The sequence below is a fragment of the Dicentrarchus labrax genome, unplaced genomic scaffold (assembly GCF_905237075.1).
Source record: "Dicentrarchus labrax unplaced genomic scaffold, dlabrax2021, whole genome shotgun sequence".
Lineage (NCBI taxonomy): Eukaryota > Metazoa > Chordata > Actinopteri > Moronidae > Dicentrarchus > Dicentrarchus labrax.
Window position 1 is genome coordinate 16,029,865 of NW_026136714.1, and position 27,987 is coordinate 16,057,851.

The 27,987-nt window shown below is 40.3% G+C and overlaps 1 protein-coding gene across 1 annotated transcript; it reads right to left on the reverse strand.

The window, feature by feature from the left end:
• Positions 1 to 199: 199 nt before the first annotated feature.
• gak (cyclin G associated kinase) lies at positions 200 to 25,493 on the reverse strand. Its single transcript, XM_051423449.1, has 29 exons — positions 25,128 to 25,493; positions 20,120 to 20,181; positions 19,403 to 19,462; positions 18,374 to 18,488; positions 17,807 to 17,949; positions 17,453 to 17,578; positions 16,606 to 16,695; positions 15,906 to 16,041; positions 15,253 to 15,365; positions 12,906 to 12,984; positions 11,387 to 11,504; positions 8,840 to 8,889; positions 8,471 to 8,619; positions 8,140 to 8,262; positions 7,854 to 7,987; positions 7,442 to 7,636; positions 7,212 to 7,329; positions 6,996 to 7,075; positions 6,630 to 6,823; positions 6,303 to 6,464; positions 5,918 to 6,084; positions 5,489 to 5,750; positions 5,200 to 5,394; positions 4,948 to 5,085; positions 4,743 to 4,829; positions 3,998 to 4,252; positions 3,454 to 3,602; positions 3,038 to 3,214; positions 200 to 2,793 (listed from the first exon to the last, which is right to left on the reverse strand). The coding sequence occupies exons 1-29, from the start codon at positions 25,267 to 25,269 to the stop codon at positions 2,692 to 2,694; spliced, it is 3,921 nt and encodes a 1,306-aa protein (XP_051279409.1). The 5' UTR covers positions 25,270 to 25,493; the 3' UTR covers positions 200 to 2,691.
• Positions 25,494 to 27,987: the final 2,494 nt, after the last annotated feature.

Sequence of the window (27,987 nt, forward strand, 5' to 3'; positions counted from 1 at the left end):
AATAAGTAGTTTTATTCAAATAATTAACACTTAGTAGTCACAATAAAGTCATACATGAAGATGATTAAAGCTGGAACTAGAATGAAATTTAAAAAAAATCATATTCAGTACCAAAGCACACTGATTGTGAGGTTTCTACCGTCGAAAAAGCAGCAGGTTGTGAAAGTCACTGTGAATCTTCAAAATAAAGACAACAAAACAGATCAAAAGATTTTTAATTATTTGTTTTTGCACAGAAATCTACATTCATATTAGTATGATGTAATTTGGTACAGTAAACACTGCCGATGTGTGGTTTTGCAATCCTCCCTCTTTATACTATGATCATACTGTCAAAGAGAGTTTTTTTATTTTTTTAACTTAAGTTTACTGGCCCCTCGCATTGGAATTTTAACAAAATGTCAAAATGCAAAACAGAAGGAACAACTTCAATTCTGCCTTAAGAGGAAAAAAGAAACAAAAAGTAACAACAAAAAGACAGACTGAAGAGACAAATGATAAACACATACTGCTTAATAACAAAGAGGATATATATTTGTAAAAGCACATTCGTATTAATAGTAGATGCTTTGGAATGAAAACAGCAACAAAGAGGCTCACTGTGATCAGACAACTGTCCAACTTGCACTCAGCACATTCTTATATATTATCTGAATTTTTTTCACTTGTGGCATTAATATGCATGAGCACATGTCATTATAACCCCAACCCTCCCAAAAACATAATAAATAAGAAAACAGGTGATTTGATTGGTCCATGAGGTAAAATGTGAAATAAAAAACTGAGCAAAACAAATGAGCAAAAAAGTTGGAAAGATTTTTGAAAAGACAAACATCCACACAAACAAAACAAAACAAAACAAAAAGTGTGGGAGAGGCTGAAAAAATGAAATTAAGAAAGAAAGGATTGTGATCGCAGACAAGAAAGCATGATGTCCAACAAGGTTATCTTCCCCCAAGAAAGAAGCACACACACTTACACACACACTCATACAACCATTCACGCAGTCAAACCTGAAGCTCAATAACAAATCAACTTCCAAAGCTGTAATCTTAACAAAGCCACTTGATGGATGATAATATTTCTATATTTACACTGAAGTGATGATTAACTGACAAAAAACGCTCAGAACGAACCCAGAAAATACAAGAAACAGTAAAACCAATAGTAACCAGATTAAATCACCATATTCTCTTTTCATTCCTTCACTTTTTGATCTCCTCCTATGCACTGACAAAACAAAAGTCCACTGAAGTAGTGTGCAGGACGTGGGTGGGGATTACAGAGACAAAGAGAGGGGTTAATAATGACAGTGATGATGGAGATGCTCAAAAGCAATGAGCAGTGTGAACGCTTGGAGGACATGTAGCCCGCCACTCAGCGCAATCAGGCAAGTAGACTCTTCTCTGTCTCTGCTACAAGGGAAAGAGCACTTCATTAAAAGAGCCCCCTGCCCATTTTGGACTACCCTGGTTTGAAATCAAGCACACCTAGCTCCAGTTGTTTAGAGGTTTGGTGTGGGAGAGCATGCAGTTAGCTACACAGTATAGCCTGAGTGGTTGGAATTAAAAGAGCACTTCAAAAAAACAACAACAGACGGCCAGCTTGGGTTTATATGGGGGGTCCAAAACAAGTTCTGTTCCTTCGTCAGAAGTCAGAAGTTTAGGATGCAGGTTTTAACATCAATCTGAGGAGTGTATGTAGCAGTAACTGTAATGGTAGAAGCAGCACTAGTAGTGTTCAGCAGGCAATATCCTTGTCTTTCTGGAGAGGAAATGGCTCAAGAGCAAACCCAACCAAAGTGTTGACCCCCAAAAGGTGCAGCAGTAGCACTTCAAAGAATTAACGGGTATCATCAACATATCTACCTTGTTTCAGAATCCTGGGGAGGTTTTAATCCTGCTTCTGCATTAGAGGCGGGATGGGAGTTTTTTTTGTTCTTGTCCATTGGTCGCTGTGGCTGGTATGTTCCAAGATTCATCAGCAATGTTTGTTTATTTTTGAGGCAACTAAGCTTAAAGGTTTAACATTCAATTGATGTTTTGCAAACTTCAATGGTGGCTGGCATGCTGCAAAGTTTAAAGCCATGTTCATTTTTTTTCCCATTTTCTTTTTTTTACCAGTCTGCTAAATGACTGGCGGTTTATAAAAGTGCCAGGCACAGATTACAAACTTACCAGCCACAGCCAAAATTTACCATCATTTTATTAGTGTAGGGGCATTTTATCTTTTTATTTAACACCACTGTCATGATAATCAGCTTGGTCATTTTAAAAGTCCTTGTTTTATCTGATTTCTTTTCCATTTTCTCTTCTTCATGTGATTGTCACCCATTCCTCCCTCCTGATGTTTGCAGCACCACTCAGGCAGTCGTACAGGTAGGCAGTGAGTTTAAGAGCTATCACAATGTTTATTTAACTGGCCCCTTTATTAACCAGTGAGGAACTTTTCACTACAGCCAGACACGAGGCAAAAGGTCTTTTTCCTTGACTGTAGAAACAGAAGAAAGTACAGAAGGACGATGGGAGTGAAGGGAATGGAAGAGAGGACACCTCTCAGAGGCTCTGCGCCCCTAAGGCCCAATGTGGGCTCAGTCCTGTCCAATCTGGCCCAGTCTAACCCTTGTTTGGTTAGGCCAAATCCAGTCCAGTCTGGTCTGGTCTGGTCTGGTCTGGGATCCAGACCAGGGTTTTAGAAGAGTGCTTTGGATCCCTGGTTCTCGAACTCTGACCAGGCATCATTCAGTTCCATGAAGATCATCTTAGCGTAATGTTCATAAGGCTTGCCTGTTGCCTGTAGAGAGAGAGAGAGAGAGAGAGAGAGAGAGAGAGAGAGAGAGAGAGAGAGAGAGAGAGAGAGAGAGAGAGAGAGAATACATTTCCAAATAAAGAACAGTAAAGATGAGCTGACATATTTGTAAATCACACTGAAAGCAATGATTATGATTACCAGTATTCAATTTTGCCTTGTAATTGTCTTTTTAACAAGTTTTGGTTCCTGCCCTGGCTAACGGCATAGACAGCATGTTATACTGTACCTTATCTGGATGGACAATCAACACAGCCTTCCTGTAGTACTTCTTCACCTGGTCGGGTGTCACCAGATCAGCCATGCCCACAGGCTTCCAGCGTGTTTCACCCTCCCACAGCACTGTGTTCAGAGTTGACAGCAGCGCTCTGATGTTTCGCTCCTTCCCTTCAATCCAGTCTAAGATCTGTAGCATGACAATAAAATAAACCTCTACTACTTTTAGCATAGAAAAGGCAGAAACACCGCGAGAACGGGAGTGATGCAAGAAAGGCATTCACTGCTCTTTCACTTTTCCCGACCAGATTTATCCTGCTATTTTTAAAGATTGAACTACATTTCATCCACTCAAGAAATTGTTTTGAATACTGTGTGGGTTTTTTCGTTGTGTAACATGTCCTTCACATGTGCATTTAAATTTGTTACCTGTAGTTTAAGTGGGTCGATGTCTTTTGTGATCTCCTGTCTCCTCATTTCAGCAATGGTCCTTGGTCCCTTCTTATCAGGCCTAGAGGCGAAACCCTGAGTCGACAGCAGGTCTTCAAAATCATCCTCCTTTACCTTAGGCTTGGGGCCTGCGTTACAACACAATACAGGGAAATTAATTGTCTGTCACAGAAAATCTGTAGGAATAAAAAGATGTAAGCAGACTTTGTTGTACAAGATGAAACCTTTTTGAAGAGGAAATACAAAATTTAAAAAGGAATGGAACAGTGTCATGTGCTGTAGCTGTGTGACAGAACTGCAGCATCAAAGCTGAGTTGTTTTACTGAATGCATGCTCAACTATTTCTTAAGAGTTTGCACCACAATACAGAACAGAGAATCAACGCAGTATGTACATAAAAGTTACAAATTCCTGTTCCATTTTCAGTTGAAAACCATATCTGAGTAATATTTGAGTGATAACATATAAAATAACATTACATTACAAAATGATCCCCAACTCAGGTCTACTTAATTTCTCTTACCAAATCCAGGCCCACGGACTCCTCTCTCCTCTCTCCCACCAATGACACTAGCAAAGTTAAGGTTGTAGTTAGGTTTGGTGGGCTGTGCACCTGCAGGCTGGGATGCTGCGGGTGCTTTGGGTGTGGACCCAGAGCCTGATCCAGGCATCCAAGGTTTGTTCTGGGCTGAGGTGGGTCTTCCAGCCTGCCAGGGCTGGGCTTGAGGCTTAGCAGAGGAGGGAGGAGCCTTTGTGCTAAAGGACGGCCCAGAGGAACCTGCAAAAACAAGGAGGAATGATAGTTACTTCAGATAAATTTATGAGTTTATAATTTCACAAGTGAAGTTTTTCTCTTTTAAAAGGGTCCAGTGTGTAACATTTAGTAGGATCTATTGGCAGAAATGTAATATAATATTCATAGGAATGTTTTCATTTGTCTATACTTAGCTGAATATAGGAATCCTTATGTGTCTATTACCTTAGAAAGAGCCTTTTATCTACAGATGCCATGGATCACCTTCAATGGAGGCTGCCAAGTTAAACAGTCATGTTTCTACAGTAGCTCAGAACAGACAAACCAAACACTTCCTATAGATAGGGTGTTTTTTTTTGTGTGTTTCGTGACCACCATAGTTTCTCCTTTAAGTTTGGAAGGGGTGGGTGACCTGAGGGAGCTGCAATCTGACATTACACTGCTAGATGCCACTAAGTTCAATTCTACACACTGGACCATTACAGGCAATTGGATAGTTGACAAGGCCTCTTACCTGGTAAATTGGATGCCAGGTTTCCTAAGTCAGCAAAAGGATCAAAGGTCTGAGACTTAGCCTTTGACATAGATGACACACCAGAAGCTACAGACACAGTAACAATATGTAGGTTAGAATTTCATGATTGTCTACGAAACTGACAATTTCTAGTGCTCCAGTCAATCTCCAGCCTGACACCCTAACATAATGTTCCTCCACCTACCTGTGTTGGTATAGTTGGGTTTGCTGGCAGTGGCACTAATGCTAGCGGTGTTGCCAGCTGCCCAACTGTCCCACCCACCCAATAGGTCTGGCTGGCTGGCTGATGATGTCATCTTTGGGGTATCATTCACTAGTTTATCTGTTAAGACACAAACAGCCAAAGTTTGTGTAATGAGTCCTCTCCCCAAAGCAGATGGCGAGATATGATTTGGGACATAATGCTGAGTGATATCACAGTGGCTGATGTACTTACTGAGGTTGAAGAGGCTTGTGTTGGAAGCAGGAGTGGGGTTACTGTGAGCTGAGCTGAACCCGCTGGTGGCTGAACTATCAGAATGCAACAAGTCTCCAAACAGGTCCGGTCCAGAGGCCTGCCTAGATGAACCCACACTGGATCCAACACCAGAGCCGGACCCCATCCCAAACGGATCAAAAAGGTCGCCCATGGCTGCAACATGAACAGTGGGGGGTAGAAAATAAATGCACTGAAGATACCTGTTAAGTTTTTCATAACAATGCACAAAACAAGCCTCGACCCTTACGCTTTGAGTCAGGTGTTGTCCCGCTGGTTGACCCACTGAAGAACAAGTCTTCCTGCACTGCTACTGTCTGACCAGCAGGGGGTGCAAACAAGTCGTTGAGGAGGTCACTGTTGCTGGATGCAGCCTTCATTCCTTCCTGGACCCCTTGATGAGGAGCAGATGAGGAGGTCGAGGACATGGAAGGAGGTTGGGGGTCAGAATTCAACCCCAAGAGGTCAGCTGTATCCCCAATAGGAGATTCCTGGGCTGCGGGAGGGGGGCTCTACGGGAACACCAAGAAAAGACAGAAATGAATGGAATTGTGAAAGAAGAAAATCTGGCTCCATTTTGGCTCCACTTTATAACACAGTAAGGGTGCATGATAACAGAAGTCATACTGTATTGATAGTATAATATGATATGATATAATCAGCCATCCAAGATCCCCACCTGGAAGTCAGCATCAAACAGTGGTTCACTGGGGTCACGTGACAGTGGCTCTCCACTGGGGGCAGAATAAGAGAAGGACTCTCCTTCTGATTGATCACTCAGGTCCTCCTGGTCATTCATGGATCCCCCTCCTTGGCTGTCTGAAGCATCCTGAGGGCCACGCACATCTACAAATATAAATTGGAATCAGTGAGTTAGTAGGGTGGTAAATCAAGAGGTCTGTTTGAGGGTTTGTCTGGGAGAACTATGGCAGGGAACAAAATGAGAGGCTCTCTCCTCCTCTTAATAAAGTACGACAATAACCAGAATATTAAAGATGTATAGAGCAAAACAGAGATGATTTTGCCAAGGCTGAAATATTATAACGAGAACACAGGTACAGTACCTTCCCAATCTAGTGTCTGGAAGAAGTTGTTGGCATTGCCATCAGTGCTCCCAGGAGATTCTGGTTCTGGTGGATTAGAGTCTTCTGGGGTCTGAGCCGGCTGGGGCGACTCTGAATCATAAAATGCTGAGGAACCTGGCTGTCGAGGCAGCTCAGGCTTTCCTGTAGTAAATAAGGTTTGATGTTAAGTTCAAATGTACAAGTGAATTAGAAAAAGTGTAGAAACACATGCTTCTAGTGGGCTTGAGAGTATAAAGAAGAAATATCTCTGATATATAAGTGAACTGAGAGACAGATGGATAGGTGAATGGAGACAGTGTCACCTACCAAATTTGCTGAGGATCTCCTGCTGTTCATCACGAGAGGAGAAAAGGATTTTGGGGTTGAGGCCCTTGGTTTGGAAACCCTCCCAAGGAGGGGTCTTGGTGCTGGGTCTGTCCCTGGGTTCCACCTCAATGTCCAAGTTGACCTGGAACAAATCTGGGTACTTCTCCTGTATGTCACAGGCATCCAAGTCATACCTGAAAAGAGAACAGGGAGATGGGAAAGAGGAAGTTATGAAGACAGAGTTAATTAAAAAATAACAAATCTGTTGTAGTTAATATTATTGTCCAGGGAATAGGATGTTAAGAATACAAAAACAGTGATCTTGCTGAATCAAAAGTACCGCATTTTTCAAAATTGTGTACATACTTGGCAAACTTGACAGTGGTTGCATTTCTGGGGACAAAGCCTGTGTGGAACTGGATCTGAAACATCTTCATTGATGCCATCTGAGAAACAACAGTATAGAATTAAAAATGAGCTTTTGTGCATATTCATCACAATTTCTCTCAAATCTATTTTAAAACTGATGAGATAGAAAATGCTGATGTGGGCTGCACAATAATTATGCATGTGTGCTCATACCTTGGCCTGCAGACGTCCCCCGAGTGTAGATCTTGCATGATAGATCACCACCAGTACATCTCCCTGAACTGTCACATTGAGGGGAATCTCTGCTCTTCCATCCTCCATCTTAAAATCCCTGGAAAGAGCCAAAGAATGAGAGAAAGAATGAATAATTGAAAGTCAAATTTTTTTTTACTCCTTTTACCGAGGGAAAGCTGAAGAGAATTCTTACGCGTCTACAAACTTACTTCATCTTGTCGTACTCCTGTGATGTGGTGAGGACTCTCTCGTCTCCAACATAGACCTCGCAGAACGGCCTGCACCCGTTACGCTGCTTGTTGAACAACGGCACAGGTGTCATGACGATGGAGCGGATTATTATGGGCTTGCTGTGGGGGATGATGGGCTCCTCTGCCATCATGTCACACATATACTCTATGTACCTGCAACGATCAAAAGCAAAGTAAGGATCAAGAATTGTGGGCTTTTGTTAGCTTACAGTAAATATTTTGATGAGCTTGAAAATTAAGACAAAAAATATTTGAGATCTGTTTAGGATCTATTCCATAATTCTAGGCTTAAATCCAAACCAAGATGACTAAGCAACAAAACCAAAACCCTTTTCTACACCTCATAATTTGTACGTGTGTGTTTGTATACCTCTTGTGTGAGGGTGCTATGCCGGGTGGGCAGCGTTTCATTGAGAACATGTAGACAGCAGCCTCAGCGGTGGTGAAAAGTCGACAAAAACACAGGAAGGAGCAAACTGCCACTGCTGATGCCGCTCTGCCATCCTACAAAGAGAAAAGCTGAAGTTAATAATTAATTAAGATATTGCAGGTGTCATCCTCCTCCATATTTTACTCCCTCAGCCCATCTGAGCATGCATTAGGGATTAAGTCATCCATCATCTTAGTCATCTAGCAGGTGGCGAGAGGTTACTTACCAGACAGTGTACTATACAGATGTTCCTCTGGTCTTGTTTGAGCCACAGATGCATGTTCTTACAAACACTGTAGAGACTGCGGAGGTTAGGGGCACGGCGCACCTGCCAGTTACACTCTGAAACCTACACAGACACAGACACAGACACAAAAAGTAAGAGTAACTTTAGCAAATATACAGCAATAATAAAAAAGGTATGTATTACAGTGCCAAATAAGAGAAAAACATTACTGATACTGACTGTTAAGAGTAAACAAACTATCCACTCACAGCAGTGACCCACATTCACACACTTTGATAATGTCCCACTCTAAAACACACAAACGTCATACCCTGTTGTGGAATCGAGAAGGCCTGTATGATCGTTTGGAGAGGTTGTAGACAGCATAGTGGCCAGCATGACGCGAATCCAGGAACAGACGGACGTCCTCAATGTTGTTCTTTATCGCTGACTCCACCCCCTCTGCTGGGAAGGACATGACTACACACAGACACAGACACACACAGACACAGACACAGAGAGAGAGAGAGAGAGAGAGAGAGAGAGAGAGAGAGAGAGAGAGAGAGAGAGAGAGAGAAATGTGTAGCTATTAAACAGTTTCTTGTTCTTGAAATGTTAACAGCAAAATCACAACATTATGCAGTAAAATAAGGTAAAAAAAAAATGAAAAAGTAGGTTTTATTGAGGGTACTATGCCTACCTGCTATTCTGGAGGTGATGTATGAAATATCCAGGTCACCTTTGGCATAGCTGTAAGAGAAATTACAAGCACACTTATAAAAAAGGAGTTGGTATACAAAATAGTGGAGAGGACAAAAAACACACCAAGATATAGAAAAGTAAAAAAGGTATTTCTACGGTCTGGGAGACTGCACAAATAGAGCCAAACAAACAGCCTGGTAACGCAAACTGGTTCAGAAACAAGAAAAGTTTGCATTACTATATACTAGGTATATTCTGGTATTGAAACCACAATGTTGCAGGATAGAGAGGTTCCTAATCACGGCTGAATGGGCATCCCTGCCTAGGCTACCACACAATACAGGAGTTCAAACAGTCTTGATGAAGGTCCCACAAATATGCTTGTTGTTGCTCTTGAGAATTATTACTGCCAATAGCTCCTTGGTGTTAAGTATTATTGGCAGTTAACTGATGGAGAACATAGGCCACATTGGATTTTACAGCATATCATATTGGAACAATGACAACAGCAAAAACAATGCAGTATGATACCGCTAAAATTTAATTTAGAACACACAAACTTTAGGTCGAGCAAAAAAAAAAAACAAACCAAAAAAATCTATCTATGCTGATGACACTCAATTTTACATGTGTGGTGTCAGGACAAACGGGTGATGGTTAGGACACAGATGTAGCTGAAATTGCCATTTAGTAAGCAGTGGAGCCATATTAAAACCTTTAAACTACAATTAATTAATTCACTCATTCATTCATTCATTCATATCGTTATTCCCAAACAGGAGTACTTGTATACACTCTTGGAGTTTGTTGGAGGTAAGTGTAAAGATTGTAGCACCCAAAACCCTACATGAGTTAGTAAGTTAGTTAAAAGTGATGAATAAATGGCTGAAATAGAAAAGTAATGTTAGTGTACCCCCTAGTATAGGGGTACACCTGACAAAAAAGGTTGGGGACCACTGATATAGGTTATGAATGAGGCTTGGACAGCTGAAAATCCTTTACAAATTATACATACAAATTATGATTGGTATAACAATGGCAGCTAAATTAAGGCTTTTTTCTTTTTACAAACAACTTGAATTTTGACTAAACTTTGAGGGCTGTTGCTTGTGCACTGCTTTCTGGTATTTAACTTTATAAAGACTTGTCTGCTGCAGGTTCTGTAATGAGGCAATCATTGCTCTACCACCAGCTCTAATTTTAATGCTTGATTTTAATTTTAAACTTGGCTGGCCCAATTAGTTCCCATAACATCCATAGAGAATATGTTTAACTTTTTTTGTTTGTCATTCACTGATGTCATTTTCCAATTATTTGACCCTTCCATTCACTCTTAAAATGATACTCATCCATCCATTCACATCACGCTCTGCAGTCATTCAATTGAATTATTGAATGTGTGATGTTAGGATCAGCAAGCTGTGATGACGGACACAGCACAGCAAATGGCTTAGTGGGGTTTTTCTTCCTCTAAATCAAACACAAACTACGGATGCACACAGAGCAACGCATGAGCTGACGCATTTCACCGACCCATATTTACCTCGGGTTGCTAGGTGATGGACACATAGTGGGACCATGAGGGATTGGGACAGAGAAAAGAAACAACAAAAAATAAACAAAATGACCAAACAAATGGAACAAACCGATGATAGAATAACCAAATGAAACATCAAAACTTGAACGGATAAAGTGGCGATTAAAGGAACAGTTTGCATCGTTGTAACCCTTTTAAACAGATCAGTCACAGAGGCTGCCCGTCTATAACTTCAACAATCACTGTAAATGTTTTCTGCAGTGTCACTGATCACTACTCTACACTACAGACTAAGTTACACCCACCATCCACTGAATTATTTTTACGCCTGTGGTTGGTGAAAGAACTACAAAGAGGCTTGTCTTTTCCTGGACTGGGAAGTCTGCCATCAGAGTGGAAAACTTCATTTCAGACAGCCGAGCAGCAAAATGTTCCTTTTAAAGGGTTAATCTGGGGTCAGGGTAGGTATGAGTATGAATGGTTACATTACATAGACAATTTGCAGGTGTACAATCATCTACAATTGCTTCAGGTTGATGCAATGGTGATGCAACATGACTGCTGACAACTGACAAACAGCATTGTTTAGAAAACTGTTAAGCCAATCAGTGGATGCCTGAATTAAAAATTCTTTACAAGACAATGAGTGCATAACTTCAGTACAATAAATGTGATTTCAGCAGTTAGCAGATATTTCCCATTAACAAAATTGTAATAAATGATTACTAAAGCAAACACGGCGGTGGAATTAAATTGAAAGTTCAGTCAACACCATTAACAAACATAAACATAATGGGAATCATGAGATTAATTCAGCAACACGTAACGATGCCATGCGAAATAAGGAAAAAGGTGCCTGTAAGGTTAAATTAATAAACAGAGTCACAGGCTTTATTCAACTCTCATGCTGTAATGACAATAAATATTAACTGAAAAGTATTCGACTGCAAATGGAATATGAATACATTTAAAAATCATAATCATGATAACAAGGTTGGAGCACCTTACCTTGCTACTGACTGGATGACCTTAGAGGAAGTGTCCTTTATGTTGGTCAGGAAGCGCTCTGTTCCTCCCCTTAAGATATCGAAGAGGCCACTTCCCGATTGGTCAGGATCATAGATGCCTATAAGAAAAAGAGAATGAAGAAGATAATATATTTGCAGACATTGTCATTGTTTAAGCACTGACATTCGGTTTAGCTAGAGAACTCAGTGTCACAGGTTACCTCACACTGAGAACAAAAGCATTTATGCAATCTTTGCATGAAACGGTCTGCAGAATGATCTGATAAAAGGACCTAAATACATTAGAAAACATGCATTTGTCTAATTAGAAAACCATAAGTAAAATACTTATTCTATGGCTGCAGATGTGGGTATGTAGGGTCAAAATGGCCCATTCCCTCTTAGCTGCAATGTGCACGGCACATACACCATCACATACACACAAATGCTTGTTTGTTTTTTTTATACTTTGAATAGATAAAATCAGTTGCTTTCCACTGTGTTGAAGCTGCATCATGTTTAGATACGACAGATTGCTCTTTCCCTTGAGGAGTGGATCCAGTCCTCTCGTCCATTCATCAGACCAGGGCAAACATATTCTGCCTTTCAACAGATGGTTGACTGGCCGTGCAGAAATCCTCTTAATGGAGAGTACACAGCTTGTGTGTGTGTGTGTGTGTTCCAGCCATCACAGCCAGTGACATACAAATTAAAATCTCAAATATTAGACAAGCTTCTTGGCCTCGGGTTTATGCTCAAGATCATTTAAGGTTAGTGTGTTCTAGAATGACTAGAACATTGTGCGTAGACTTCGAAGCAAAGTCAAAGAATCCTGCTCTAATAACCAATGAAAATGATTGTCATGTTGGGAAATTTCCGTACATATCTATCACGATTCTGTGACACACACAGCGGAAGAAGCCAGCGGTCGGCCTGTCAATAGCCTCTTCACAGGCTGAGGGTGCGCCCCTGTTTCTCCAGCCAATCAACTTGTTTACTCCAAAATGCACTTGTGATAGTTGTCACTTACTCAAAACTGATACCCAAAGCAGAAACCACTGTTACAACAAATTCATGAGCCACACACACTTTAAAGCAGTGGATGGCTCATGTGAGTATCTGAACCAATGGGGTTAAAAACAGCTCACCTACTGACTGCAGAACGATCACAGGTGAACTAACCAGATTACTTATTGCCATGTGGGACTGGGGTGAGTGCAATACGTGTGTGTGTGTGTGTGTGTGTGTGTGTGTGTGTGTGTGTGTGTGTGTGTGTGTGTGTGTGTGTGTGACTATGTGTTCCTGGATGATTAGGATAAAGGTTATAAAAATGAATACTTTCATGAAATTAAGTGTAAAGGTAGTTATTTTACCAGTTTGGTGCAGCATAACAAATCCAACGTGTGAACACTCGAAACAGATAAAACACTATAAAAAAAACACAAACCCTGAGACCTCTCAAACAAACACTGTCCCAAACCCACAGAGAGCATAATACTGTCCTGCAAACAAACATTTACCTGCATTGTTGTGGACGTTGTGGATCTGCATGGGCGGCTGGGCTCCGTTGTTGCCGAAACCTCCGTTCTGCTCCAGCAGCTGCAGACATTCATAGCCGTCATACACTGGGCGCCAACAGTAGTACGTACTCAACATTGTAACAGATAACAAAATAAAAAACAAGCTGACAAAAAAAAACTTTAAAAAACACTTGCAACAAGGACCTAAGATGTTAAAAACAGATGTGAATGAGGAGCAGCCACCGATAAGAGTTTTACAAAGAGAAAGGGAAGAAAATGAATCAGAAAAAATCTTCCTTAGAGCAGCAAAAAGGTATTCAGAAAATGGAAAAATTGCATCCCAGTAAAGAATAAAAACAGGGATGATAAAATAATAGAACAGAAAAAGAGCATCAATAAAATCCTGAGTGTTAAGCAACAGATCTGGTCTTTGTTCCTACATGTAAAAGCAGCAGTTCAATAAAACTCCAAAAAGTATATTAAAAAACTATTTCTAAATATTTCTCAGAACTGGAGTGTATGGGTCTGCGTTAAAGCAGCCAGACAGTCTTCTGAGTCTCGCTTCTCCTCCAGGATGTCTACCGTATTTCCCTCTCAGTGTTTCACATCCATGACAGGTTTCTCCTCTCCCTCCTCTCTGCTCCATTTCACAGTCTGCCTCTCCATATGTCTGTGCCGAGGAAGCAGCAGAGAGAAGAGGAGGAGGAGAAGAAGGAGGATTATACTCTCCTTATGTCCAACAGGGAAACCCCTTCTTAACCCTAATCAGCTCAGCGATCACCAAATCTGCCTTCACTCTGCACACATTTACCAGCCTTATCGGGATTCAGTTCGGTAAGAAGGAAAACATATTTCCCTACAGTGGCATGTTCTCCAGAATTCATACTTTTAATTGGGATAGAAATATAATTCAGGATAAATACATTGGCTCTGCTAAATCATATGAGCACTGCACACCAAAAAGTTGTTGAAAGAAAGAAGAACAACTTTGAAATCAGCTTTACATACTATAAATCTCAACTGTGGCAGAGGATTTGGTGATAAGTACCAGGATTTGTGGATTTGTGGTAAGAATCATAAGAGGCTGTGGCTGCTTAGTTGGTCGTGGCCTGCCACCATGCAGGGTAAAAGGCTTTTCTACTCAAAAACCTAAAAGTCTTAAATCTGACTGTGATGAATTAGCCACTGTGGGCGGTAGATGGGAGTCACAATGCTAGCTGAAACACTGCTATACTAGTAAAGTTTTGGAATCACTTTACGCTTGTTTTTAAGTTCAGTTTCACCCATCTTTCCACCTCTATGTCTCTCTGTGTCTTGGGACCTATTAGGACCATGCCAGCTGGGAAGAGAGGAGCCTGGGAGAGAGAATACAGACCCCTTTCAGCTTTCCACTGTGTGTGTGTTGGTTGTATGTGAGGCAAGTGCAACCACATCAGCAATTTGAGGGCACGGTAACACACACACAGCGGAAGAAGCCGTGTGGTCGGCCTGTCAATAGCCTCTTCACGGGCTGGCAGGCACTGAGGATGCGCCCCTGTTTCTCCAGCCAATCAAATTGTTTACTCCAAAATGCACTTGGTGATAGTTGTCACTTACTCAAAACTGATACCCAAAGCAGAAACCACTTTAGACAGTTACAACAAATTCATGAGCTTTAATACAAGTCTTGGAAAGTCTTAAATCAAATCAATTATTAATGTTTAAAATCCATTTTTATAGAAATAGAAACATTTGGTCAAATGCATTTCTCTACTGGCGAGGAGAATAGAGTAATTTAACAGCCACAGTCATAATTTTACTCCATTTCAATGGTGGTCACTTCAGTCAAAGAAACAATGACTTTCTCTTCAAGAAGGGCTTGAAAAATATCAGCACAAATAGCAACAGACCAGCACAGCACCGTATTTGTCTACTACTTGATGGTGATGATTTGGAGAGATTTACCTTAGTATCACTTCATTATCGTGGTGCGAAAGATGAGATTTTATTGATACCAATAGCATTATCAATTCTGCTTGTCGGCTTGATTCTTTTTTTGATTCCCTTGTTGATTCCTATTAGGTTTTCTGTGTGGAAAAAAGTAGGCCTACACTGGTTTTCAACATCAACGCAAATGGTTTATTATCTCTGAGCCTGAACACAGTGCAGAAAGGGTAGAGTTGTAGTAGTTTGAGTTTCTCTGTGAAACGCCACCATTCTTTGGCCTGTTTCTTCCTTTCCGACTCCTTTCCGGTTCTCAACTGGAACTGGTTTCGATTCCCATACCTACTTCTTAAATCTAGTGACGTAGATTTTTTTTATTTTATTTTTTTACAGCAGGGCTGAGCACAATCATGCACACACCTACCTCTGTAATGGGAGATTTGGGGTTGACGTTGCGTGCTGCTGCTATTTCCTGGAGCTGGTTGACTAACTCTGTAATGGACAGGCGCTCCTCTGGGTTCACCTTTAACATGGAACCTAAACAGCACAAGGAAGAGGAAGAAGAGGGGGAGGAGGAGGACGAGGAGGAGGGGGAGGAGGACGAGGAGGAGAGGGGTGCAGTGGAAAAAAATAAGGAAATGTTAAAAATCTGAAGAGGTAGTTAATGATGAGGAGGATTAAAAAAACTAAATTAAATATATTTATTTATTTATATATATATATATATATATATATATATATGATCAATTAGTAATGTTAATCACCTGCACAGCAATCAATATGAACAATCAATCAACATATTATTCTGAGGTTAATTATTACAATTTAATTTGTACCACTTTTTGCCAAAAGATTAAATTGTCCACCAGGTAGAGCTGTTTAGCCCTAATTAGGTTAGCTGTAACAAGGTACTGGCGGCACTGCCAATAATTAACTCTCCATATGAACGTTTATTGAATGCATATTTGTGGCTGGTAAAGGTGACATGCGGGCCAGAAGAGTCGAGGTAACTAGAGGGATGGGTGAATAAATGAACAGGCAGGCGGGAACTAGCACACTTAGAACGAAAGTACGTACGTATGAGGTCGTGGTACACGGTGTACTTGACATCGTTCTGAGGGATGGAGTATTTTCCGTTGACAATCTGCAGCTTGGCCCCCTCCTCGAATGGGTGCTGCTTAAAACACAACAGGTAGAGGATGCATCCTAGGGCCTGCATGGGAGAGTGCACATAACAGAGATAATAAAGACAATAAACTATCGAGCCACTTTTCTTTATGAACAGACTAACAAAAGATATTGACCCAAAACACTGTCAGAAGACAATCTGCTGTGTTTAAACAACTACTGCTAATGTCTGTTAATGACCCCTAAATAATTACAATCAACAGGCACTTCTGTTATGTGTGTTTTGTGTGACAAATCACTGCTATTATTTTGCCTCGGTTACAGGAAATAAGCATTATAGACCCTTAAAACACGCTAAGAAAAACCCATAATTACACGGACAACTGTGAATCTGGTCTGCTGACTATGAGCAATGTTATTTGTCATTTTAACAACATGGCTAAATCCTGTTTTTCTACACTTATGTCTACCAATCAGGATAAAGTGATGTTCTGATCTTTGATTATCTTGGCTTCACACAGAATCTCTTTTCTACAGACACTGTGATGGGTAGTTCGGCCGAAGCAACGGGAAAATCTTAACCACAGTTGGTCCTGGATTAGACTCCTGACATTGGAGGATAGAAAATAAAAAAGGTGAAAGCTCTGACCCAGATGTCCTGTTTTTCATTGATGGGGAAGTTGGAGTAGAGATCGATCATCTCTGGTGTTCGGTACGCCGGAGTGGTGTTCCTTGTGATCTACACACAAATACAAACACAAAAAACAAACTAAACACACAAACACCAGAGCCAAGTATCCAGCTATAGTCAAATGTTAGTTGTTTGACTAACTAATGCTAATCTAAGGCGTGTTTTTTTTTAGAATGCCTTTGGGAAAATGTCTTTCTACTAAATTGTTTTACTTCTGAAGCTAAGCATTTAGAAACTAATTATTCACATCTAAACTGAACAGCCATCTACCTGATATTTTCCATCATAAATATCTCTTTTGTGTTACCAGTCTAAAAACAGGTGCCAGATGGACACGCAGGTTATTACATTTAGAAACCAGGATCTCTGGGGACCTGCATACTGAGGTCATCTGTGGCAAATGTCCTGTGTGTGAGTGTGTGTCTCTGTGGTTATGGTATAAATATAATTAACTTAATTGATCAGCACTTCCTGAACCTCTAGATGTTAATTTAATCAAAGGTTTCTGGTTCCTGCCTAACATCATGACGCCAGCATTGCAATTGATCCACTGTAAAATATGTGTTTTTTTCCCCTTTCAATTGAAGAATTGACTTTCATAGCAAAATTAGAGAATGCAAGATGCATTCAAAGATAAAACGTTTGTGCAGTGTGAACTGTTTGCGCAATTACTGCAACTTTTGTATTATTTCCCTGAAAATATCCTTAAATATCCAGGAAATATTCCGGGATCAAGACAATTGATTTAGTTACAAATCTCAACCTGTGTGTGTGTGTGTGTGTGTGCGCGCGTGTGTGTATATACCTCATCCTCTACCATGGACCTCTTCTGTGCCGACCAGCTGTAGTCAGGGTAATGTGACACTGTGGTGGCGCTGCCAAAGTCACACAGCTTGATGGTGCCCTGGTTACTAATCAAGAGGTTCTCAATCTGCAACACATCAAGTAAGTACTGGGTTAGCAGGTCAGTCAACGCACATTTCATTCCCAATCAGGAATCCTAATCACCACACATTTTTAAAGTACTATCAATTCTTGTGCTTTAAACTGCGGTGTCTTATTCATACAAAAAGTTGTCATATTGAGATTTTCCATTTAAATCTGGGGTATTTCACGATACTTCATCATTCACTCATCCAACCACCAAGCAACTACAAACCTTGAGGTCTCTGTGTATGATCGGAGGCTTCTGTTTGTGCATGTGCTGCACGGCGCGGCACGTTTGGTAGAGGATTTTCAGCACAGTGTCACATGACAGGGGAGCCCTCTGCTCTACCCGCTTTATAAAGTCCACCAGCTGACCTGAGGCACAAGAGATAGAAACACAAGAATGAAAGAAAACCCATCCAGGAAAGAGACAGTGTAGGGAAAGGTTGTGCAATAAAATAGTTAATCAAATGGAAAAGTGCCTCACACACATCAAATAAATGTGTTCATAATGATTTTTCTGATTTTTTTAAGCGTCAGTAAAGAGCGGCAAACAAAGCTGAAAAAGTGAATGAGTCAGGCTGAACAGAAGGGAAACCGAGCAGGAAGTAGAAAGGCCGCAGACAAGAAACTGTTTCATCACAAAAGTCTTTCAGTTAAAGTTACTGGGAAATGAAGCTGACGACACAGATTTACTGCAATATAGTTTGATGAATGAGTAAGTACGGATTCAGTGAAGAAGTAGCGAGGAAATAAAAGAAGAAGCAGAAGTTCTCTGTGTAGGAATGAGTGTATTTACCTTTACACAACTCGGTGAGGATTAGGAACTCGGCCTGTCCGGTGTCTGACTCCTCCTTACTGATGGAAGCAGCGGAGCAGAACTGAACCATGTTGGGATGACCCGACAGCTTTTTCTACAGAGCAAGCAGGTCAAGGAACATTCAGAAAAAAAAAATTGTGGTGTCAAGCCTGGCCTCGGGTCACTTGTTTCAGAGTCTCAAACAGAAACTACTAATGATCCTCTGGTCCCAAAGTTGGTGGGATTTACCTACAGTAGGGTGGGTTATATGATAAAAACCACTGGTCAATTACTGGCCATGGACACAAAAGCCTCAAATGAGCACAAAAACAGGGAAAGCAGGAAGAGATTGTGGTTGGCCAACGGGAGGAGTTCGCCGGTTACTTTAGACTTTTCTGCCTCATCAGCACTCAGGGCATAAACTCTAAAAATGTTGCAATGGAAGCAGGGACACGGTGTCTCATTCCCAAATTTCTTGTGCCTCTGCAATGTGCTGCATGGCATGACACAACTTTGTCCAACTGTACAAGACATTTCCCAGATTCATTAGTTCCGTCCACTAACCGAGTTATCTCATTGATAAAAAAAAAAAAACTGTAACTCTATGAAGTAAAACCAGAGAGATTGGAATACAATGGGTGCTTCAGTGCTTTGATCTTACTCCTCCTGGCAGCCACTGAATAACACATCTGTGAATGAAACCCCCTTCTGAATAATTCATTTTCTGCTCTCCTCAAACAAGAAACACACCAGAGTGCTTTAGAAAACATTCACATATTACAAGCTTTTATGGACAGAACCACAGAGCAGTTTGTGTGTGTGAAAACACGATGCAAACAAAATTAAGCATTGTAAATATATATTAGGTCCTGTGTTGTGTATTGTGGCATCGCGGGGTGCTGCCAATAAACTAGTAATGCCAGTATAATATGCTGAAGGTGTATTCCACAATCTTGTGAAGTCCTGGGTAAGATGACTTCACGATAAAACAGAAATGCGTGTTTTCTTAATGATGATGATAAAGGATACCATGAAGCAGACTTCCTGTATGATTTCCTTGTTCTTTTCTTCCTCATTGGACAGTAGCCTCTGAAATAAATTCAAATAGAGATCATTAGTTGGTTGCTAATCTGTAACCAGACAACATCATCATCTTTTTATTAAACATACCTAAAAGGACTGAACATAATTCTTCAATAAACAGTCCCCACAGTATCTGCTTTGAACATGGGAGAACTGATTTCGATGCCAAGTCAAACAGGATAGGAGATTGTCCCATTAGCTGCTCCTGCTGATTACGGCGACACAGATTTAGACCCGGAGTGAAGTCTAAAATGGATGTTCTCAAGAAAGCCCAATCCAAACATCCTATTTAGCACATTAATGTTTTTCCTTAACCACATTTCATCTATACAGCCATTGTGTAGCAGCGTTTTTTACCTGTTTCTGCCTTGTGCATTTATCATTTATTCGCCCTGCATTAAAAAAAAAATCAACACACAGCATCTTAACCCTACATTGTTCAGCAGTACGCATACAACAGGGAGAGTAATAATTAAGTTTGGAGCAGATGGTCCCCACATATTTAAAACTGTGCCATAATTCTTTGAGCCATGTTATTCTCTAAGAAGCAACCTGCTCGAGGAACTCCTAATAACGATTGGATGAACGTGCAATGCTGAGTGGTTCAGCGTGTAACAAGCAGCAACAGGTTGAATGTTCTCAGTGGGTACTCTTTTATCCTACCTTGAGGGCATAGTCTTTACCGCTGCTCATGTCCTGGGCTTCATACACAAAGGCAAATCCACCTGAGAGAGAAAAGAGAAAGCAACTAGAATGTCATTTACATTGTATAGTATGTGCACTCTTAAGCTCTTCAAATGATACAATATTTTGATATGTGATGGAGAATAGGATGCGTTGTAATGTAATAGATGCACTTTTTTCAGACCAAACACAAGTGCTTACATTTGGGGAAAAATATGATAATAAGATATGCAATGCCACGCTGCTGTAAAGTGCTATCGGATGCAATATCAGAGTAGTTTTATGATTACAATTACGAGTACGTGAGCATAGTTTCAGATGCGATACCTGATACTGATATCACGCATCCCTTGTTGTAATACAACGTTGCAACTGTCACATTTCTATGTCTGATTTGTTCTACTATGATTGTTGTACTTTAATGTGTTAAAGTGACGACTAACAAGGAAGCACTGGCTATGTACTACTGAGTAGTGACAAACAGAAGTACATTTTTTAAATGGTGGAAATACCACCTGCACACCATACACCCTACTCCATTCCACTGGATATTGAATTCATTTGGTTTTAGCTTGTGACTACAGGGAGCACGCCCTGTTTCACACACCCATAAACATTTAACCCTGGAAGCTACCAAGTGCAACCACAGTCTTATCTGCTGGCCACTGAGTGAGGTTAGAGCTTAAGTGCCTTGCTCAAGAACAACACAACACATGCAACCTTTCTATAACAAGCGCACTTCTCTAACCTTTGGGCACAGTGCTAAGCCCCCGCTGAATACACCTAACCCAGCTATTACGGAGGAAGGAGAATCAGTGGTGTGTGGTATGACTTCCATCTTTTGCTGAAAGACCTACAGCTGGACAGACTGCTCTCAACTGGATATACATATTTATAGAACAGCACCACATACCTTTAATTAAAATTTTACAAATAAGTGCTACTGACAGCCCCGAGCTTCAAATAGGCTGTTGCTCGTAGTTTAGTTAGTCCAGAGTGTCGGATTTAGTGGCATCTAGCAGTGTAGTCGCCAATTGCAACTACGTGGCGTCAAACTACGATGGCCACGAGATGCGCAAAAAACAAGAATGCCCCTACCTAGAGCCAGTGTTTTGTTTGTCCCTTCTGGGCTACTGTAGAAATATGGCAGTTCAACATGGTGACCTCCACAGAAGGCAACCCATAGCGTCTTTAGATAAAAACGCTCATACTAAAGGTAACAAAAACACAATTCTTATAGGCAACTATACACTAAACATACCTATGGATATTATATTCCATTACTGCCAATAGAGCCTCCTGAATGTTACACACTGGACCTTTAACTAATAGTCTATACACTGACACAAAATGTAAATGATAATAATACCTATAAATACATAATCATAACTAATTTATATAAATCACAATGTAATTCTTGTGACAGCTCTTTTTTTTTATTTTGAGATTTAAAAGCCACTGTGACTAGCTGACTAGAACCTTTGGTTTCCTAACTCTTTCAGCAAACCTGTGTGTCTGCTAACAACAAGCCACAGTCCAAACAGGGCCAGGGAGAGGTTACCATAGTGATGGTAAATCAACTACCAGCCTTGCTTTGCTCTGTGAAAACCTGAATGAGCACACTCAAGATTCTAATCTTTGAAGTTTAATTTACATAGGGAACATTGCCCAGCTGTGTAGAGCAGCTTTTATTTTGCCAGTCCCGGTTTTCTAACCTTATCTGGGATTCAAACCGCCAACCTGATGGTCATGCCCCCTTTTGCCTTTATAACATATAATAACACTAGTTTTAGAGCATTCTGAGCCCATTCCCTACTATGGCTGTGTATAGGAAAGAATTTGGCAATATAATACAAGGGGTTACAATATTTTAGGAAAACTATCATATTGTAAATAACACATTATGCACAAACCTAAATTAAAAAAAAAAGTTAGAAAGGTTATCTAGCCGTTGGGGGTTTAAAAACGAGAATAAACACAACATCACAAAACAAAATATTGCAATAAGATATTTTTCTATGTTTTCTTACAACCTTATTCCCTACACTTACACGTACTTTAACCTATTACAAACACAACACAAAGCACACAGTACAACCTTTACTGTCCGCTACAGCAACATTTGCGTGCAATGGCAGTATGTGACTTTGCTTTGGGAATGCACACCCTTCCCTGTGGGGATCACATGTCTTCCTCTGTTTTGTGCTGGCAAATGGGAAGGATTGGAACCTGAAAGGGTCCATTTCCTTTGTTCCAATTACCAACTCATTGAAAGAAAAACACTAAGAATGACCCTACCCCATCATACCCGACCCTACAATCTTTGTGCTTGTGTTAAATAATTACAGGAATACCACTCTGGCCCCTGAATAAAGAGACCCGTTGTCTACTGTTTCACCTGCTCAGAAGAGGGCATAAAAGCCAAAAGAAAGGAAAGGCAAACCAGGTGTCACAGTTCCTGAAAACCTGTTTATTAATGTGGAGAAATTAATCTCTGCCCACTAACCTGAGAGACAAAGAGAAAGTATGTGTTTGTGAAACCAACCAACACTTGTGCGCTGACTTTTTCCTTCATCACCAACACACAGAGTGGTTCCTAAATTTACCCAGGAGCATTTTGTGGCTACCTAAATAGATTCTTTGAAGTGGAACAAACCCTGAATGATGATTGTCTATCTTCCCAAGTGGCTGGTACAGTAGACAGACAAACTAGTCATGGCTCTAAAAAAACAACAACAAAAAAGAACCATCTTGTTACAGCTATCCATTGTATTCTCTCACCAAAGATCTTGGTGAGGAAACACAACAAAGGCACATTTCAGTCAGCAGGATGTTTGAAAAAGCTGAAGGTTCAGTGTAAAATGATCCTGCGTTTTACCATCTGCTTTGATTTTAAAAAGTCTTGCGTGTCCAACTTCTCTCCAACAAACTATCATGGCTGATTGCACTGTTGATCAGAGTGGAATTAGTGAACAATCAGTTGAACATATATTTACAGAAAGTTAAGTAGCGACAATTTTAATAATCATTGAGTTGTTTGTCATGTATCAAGGAAAAATATAACCGTTAACTGGTGCTTAATTCTCTTAATATTATTGTAAGCTGAATAATGTGATGCGATGGGCATTTTACACTATTTTCTGGCATTTCTTTTTACTTAATGATGACTAAAATAAATGAACCAGTTAATCAGTTCTGAAAATATTTTTCTTGCAGCCTTAGAGTGATGGTTTTTCAATCTGCTGTTATGGTTTTTATAACATATGCATAAATGTATCTAAAAGAAGGAATTAAGTGTTCTACACATACAATTCACTTTAGAGAGACTGCCTCAGAATGAGTCAGAGTTGTGAAAAGCGGACATGGTAGCGTGTACTTTGAGTGACCCAGCTAAAGTGATGAAACAATCTGTGACAATTAGCCAGAAAAGTAAGAAGGTGGGAAAAAGGCACACATTACTTGCTGACAAAAAGCACAGAGAGATTTGCCAGTGTCATTAATGCCAATCTGGTTCTTGTTTCTCAATCAAATACACGACTGGAGAAGCCGTCAATTAGTTGAGTATTTATTTTTTCTGCTATTTTGCTGGTTTGTGTTGTAGGAATACCATGATCATAAATGACATAGAAGTGAAGTTTGCTTGCTGAACCACTGAATCCACATCATGAGTTCAACTCTGACCTACTGCTCTGACCATGTTGAAAACTGAGTTCTTATCTTGGGCCTACATGGTCTAACTACTAATATTAAACCACAGATTTAACCATTATTTCTTGTTAAATGTGCCTGTGATTAAATGAAACATTAAATATTTACTGTCTGCCTGACCCGTCACTATGGCAAATAACCATGTATGATAGTAGAGAAAGATTATCTTGCCCCTTTGCAGTGAGGATAAGAATCCCTGTTCGGTGCCACTAGGAAAGAAACCTGATCTTTGGGTTCACACGTGTCCTGTAACCAGACGCTGTTGGGGTTTTTTTTAGCATACAAGCAAATACAGGCTGCTATTTCAGATTCAAACCCAGACACATTATTATGAACCAAAGTTGCTGTAATAGCGCTTCCTTTAAATTTCCTCAGCATACGATGAAGGGACTCTGGCAAATGGCACTTTTTGTGATTAACATGAGTCTAATAACATAAAGAAAATTAAATCAAAATCCTGTTGTTTTTTTTTGATGGTGATTCACTGGCAAAGCAGTCAAAATGTCAGACAAAAACACAACTTTCTTGATGCTGACCTTCCAAGGAACACATTAGACAACCCAGGGTTCATCAACACATTTCACATGTCTTATTTTTGTTTATTTGTTTGCACTGCAGCCCTATCCAGCATGAATAAAGAACAACAAGGAGGGATGATGGAGGAAAGAGAACTGGCACTCAATCAATCTCTCCCTTTATGTCACATGAAAGACTCTCGCAAAGCTCTGCAGGTGCTCTAATTGGCCTGTTTGTGTATTTAACATGAAGTTTTTACCCTCCCATGTCAAGTAAGATCACGGTTATAGTCCTTCCACCACGGCATGCCTTCCTGTCCACTCCATTATGATCTTCCTCTGGAGTCAAACAGGCCTTACTTGCCAAGGAATATGATAAGGTTTAAGGTATGTAGTTAACTATGGGGTTGGGTTGGACATATAAAGTGCAGCCTAGCGTACATTCACCAACCAGCTCAACGAGAATAGACGCTAACGCACAAAGCAAGCTTAAAGTTAAAGTTGTCTTCGCATCAAACCCCTCACACACACACACACACACACCATCATTTCATGCTTGTTAGACACACGAAACCAAATCATCAACTGGTGTTTACTCAGTGACTCATACCTCTGCAGTTGCAAACGCTATTGTCATTGACTACCAGCAGAAATATGTCACTAATGCTAATCTGTTAGCTAGTTCAGCTAGCTAGCATCCTGCCTCACAAGGCGAGCAAGACGGTATCAACAACAATTCTCGTTTGCGATGTAACCCATCTCACCTTCCGCGATCACCCTTCTGATCCTCAGTTTCATGTCACCGAGCTCAACGACCTGTCCGACGAAATCATTCTGGTCCCGGCTGGCCGCCCCGGAGGAGCCGGGCCCGGCTAGGAAATCCAGTGCCGACTGGAACAGGGACATTTTCTCCTGCGCCCCGCTTCAGGCTCACAGAGGCCGGCTCCAGGAGAGGGAATGCGCCGTCTCAATCCCAGCAGGCTCCGCACAAACACTCTATGGGGCTTTACTCTGTTATAAAGGCTTATAATAAGGTGATATTATCCTTTCGCTGGAAGCAAACATCCTCTTCCTGCTGCTAGGCTGACGAGGCCGCCACCATCTCCAGCGCTTACTTCCGTGAAGGGTGGTGACGTCAGGACACAATTCAGTCATGTGACGTAGAAAAAAACTGACTAAACAAAAAAAAAAAAAAAAGAGGGGGACGCTTGTTTTTTCACGTGTTGAAATGTAGGCATGTCGCAACGCGTTTAAACCAACTGTACAATCAATATGTGGCTTAGTGAAGTAAAAAAAAAAAAAAAAAACTATGAAAAGTTGTTTTTATATTCTCAATGAAAGTAGGCTCGAAAAATTCATCAGCCAGGCAGTAAACGTTTTATAAACTGGATTGTGACATCTCTGATATATATTGGGCTATTTCATTACCATTATTAAGTAATAGAAAGCGCTGGAATGTAAGTAAATGCAGGAAAGTCAAGAGTCCCCTCACAGTAAATAAGTCTACTTTATAATATATGTAGGCACCAAGGTCTTGAACAAATGTATTAGCCCTGTAGATACTCTTTGGCATTAAAGCAATTAAGAAGTACATTTTAATTTCAACAAATACTGTTTCTTCAAATTAAAGACAAAAAGAGCTGTAAACTAAAATCTTACCTACAGATTTACACAGGTAAGGATAATATTCTTGTAGTACACAATATCATGTATTAGTACGCCATCTACTGGACAAATGTGTTAATGTGTTTGATTTATGGGCCCTGCTCCACACACAGTGGCGTACCAACTTGCTTATTTTATATACAATAGAAAAACAAATTTTCTTTCCACATCTAAAATTAGCTCATAAAGATCATTTTAGAGCTCTGTTCCTATTGAAAAAATAAATATTTTAAAAAACTCATATTCTTAGTTTGCTCTCCTTTAAACTGTAAACTTAATCTGAGGGGTATTTAAACACAGAAATGATAGAATAGAATAAACTATGCAGTACTCAATGATACCATTCACAGAAAGGGATAGGAGACTATGTTTAGAGAGTATATACACACACACACGCACATGCACGCACGCACACACACACACACACACACACACACACACACACACACACACACCACACAAATAAATAGCAGTTTGAACACCTGATAAACTGAGAAGGAATGCAAATGTTAAATTGTAATGTAAGTTAATTGGTTCAGTACATCGCTCAAGTTGATAAACAAAGAAATTATAAGAAATAGAAATAATACTAATACTGCATTATATTACAGTGTATATATATATATATACACAGAAAAAGTACAGTGAATAAGAATAAGTGTGTAAAAATATGTATAACAGCAGTGTAATGAATAAATACTAATATGAGTACTAATAATGTTGACCACCCTTGAACTGAACCCTCCCTCTGTAACTGGGTGCTGAACCTCCTCACAGACAGACCCCAGTCAGTCAGAGTTGGAAACCGGACATCCGGCATCAGAGCTGTGAGCACAGGGACCCCCCAGGCCTGCGTGCTAAGTCCGTTGCTCTACACCCTGTTTACCTACGACTGTGTGTCCTCCCAGACCAACACCTGCATGATAAAGTTTGCAGATGACACTACGGTCATGGGACTGATCAGTGGTGGGGAGGAGACGGCATACAGAAGAGAGGTGGTAGGAAAATAATCTCTCCTTGAACACAACCAAGACAAAGGAGATGATTATTGATCCTAGGAGGGGGAGGAGGGAACAGCACACCCCACTGTACATCGGTGAGACAGAGGTAGAGCAGGTGAAAACCTTTAAATTCCTCGGAACCCACATTAGCGAGGACCTCACCTGGTCTCACCACACCCACCATCTCCTGAAGAAAGCCCAGCAGAGACTATACGTCCTAAGAAGGCTGAGGGAATTCGGCATGGCAACCAAGATCCTCAGCAACTTCTATAGATGTACAATCGAAAGCATCATCACCAGTTCAGTTACAGTGTGGCATGGCAGCTGCACTGCTCAGGACAGGATGGCTCTCCAGCATGTAATAAAAACTGCACAATTAATCTCTGCAGCGGAATTTGAATTTAGAGATCTGAATTTGAAAGTACATAAAGAGTTGAATTTTTAGTGAGGCTCAAATTCAGTTTCAAACTAATAAATTCAAATTAAAATTATGCTATTCAGATTCAGTTTTTCAATGCAATTATTCAAGTTGAGCAATTCAGATTCAGTTTCTACTGACACAAAAATCAGCACATAACCCTCTTTGTCTACAGTACAAATGTTCTGCACTTTAAGTTTTAAATTGTAAGTTATATTTTAGTTATGTTTTATATTGAACATTTTTATATAGAACATTTTTATATTCTTTTAATTATTATGTTCTTACTGTTCTACTTGTGTGTTAACTCAGGGAGTCGGGCAAAGTAAGATTTTCATTGTGCATACTAGCCTTGTGTTTATACTGTACATATGATAATAAACCTCTTGAATCTCACTGTGTGTGCTAATGAAAAATAGAACAATAAATCATTAAAGTCTCAATACTTTTACCACCATAGACTTACATAAATGTTATAGTGCTCAACTCAGAAAGACTAGTTGTGCCATCATGTCACAAGCCACTTTAGATTGCATAACT

Excerpts from the sequence above, each read along its gene's own strand:
- gak (XM_051423449.1), bottom strand. The coding sequence starts at position 25,269 with ATGTCCCTGTTCCAGTCGGCACTGGATTTCCTAGCCGGGCCCGGCTCC. Across the intron at positions 12,985-15,252 it reads CCAAATCTCCCATTACAGAG|CTGCTGGAGCAGAACGGAGG; the intron begins GTAGGTGTGTGC and ends GAATGTCTGCAG. Across the intron at positions 4,253-4,742 it reads CCTGGCATCCAATTTACCAG|GTTCCTCTGGGCCGTCCTTT; the intron begins GTAAGAGGCCTT and ends TTGTTTTTGCAG.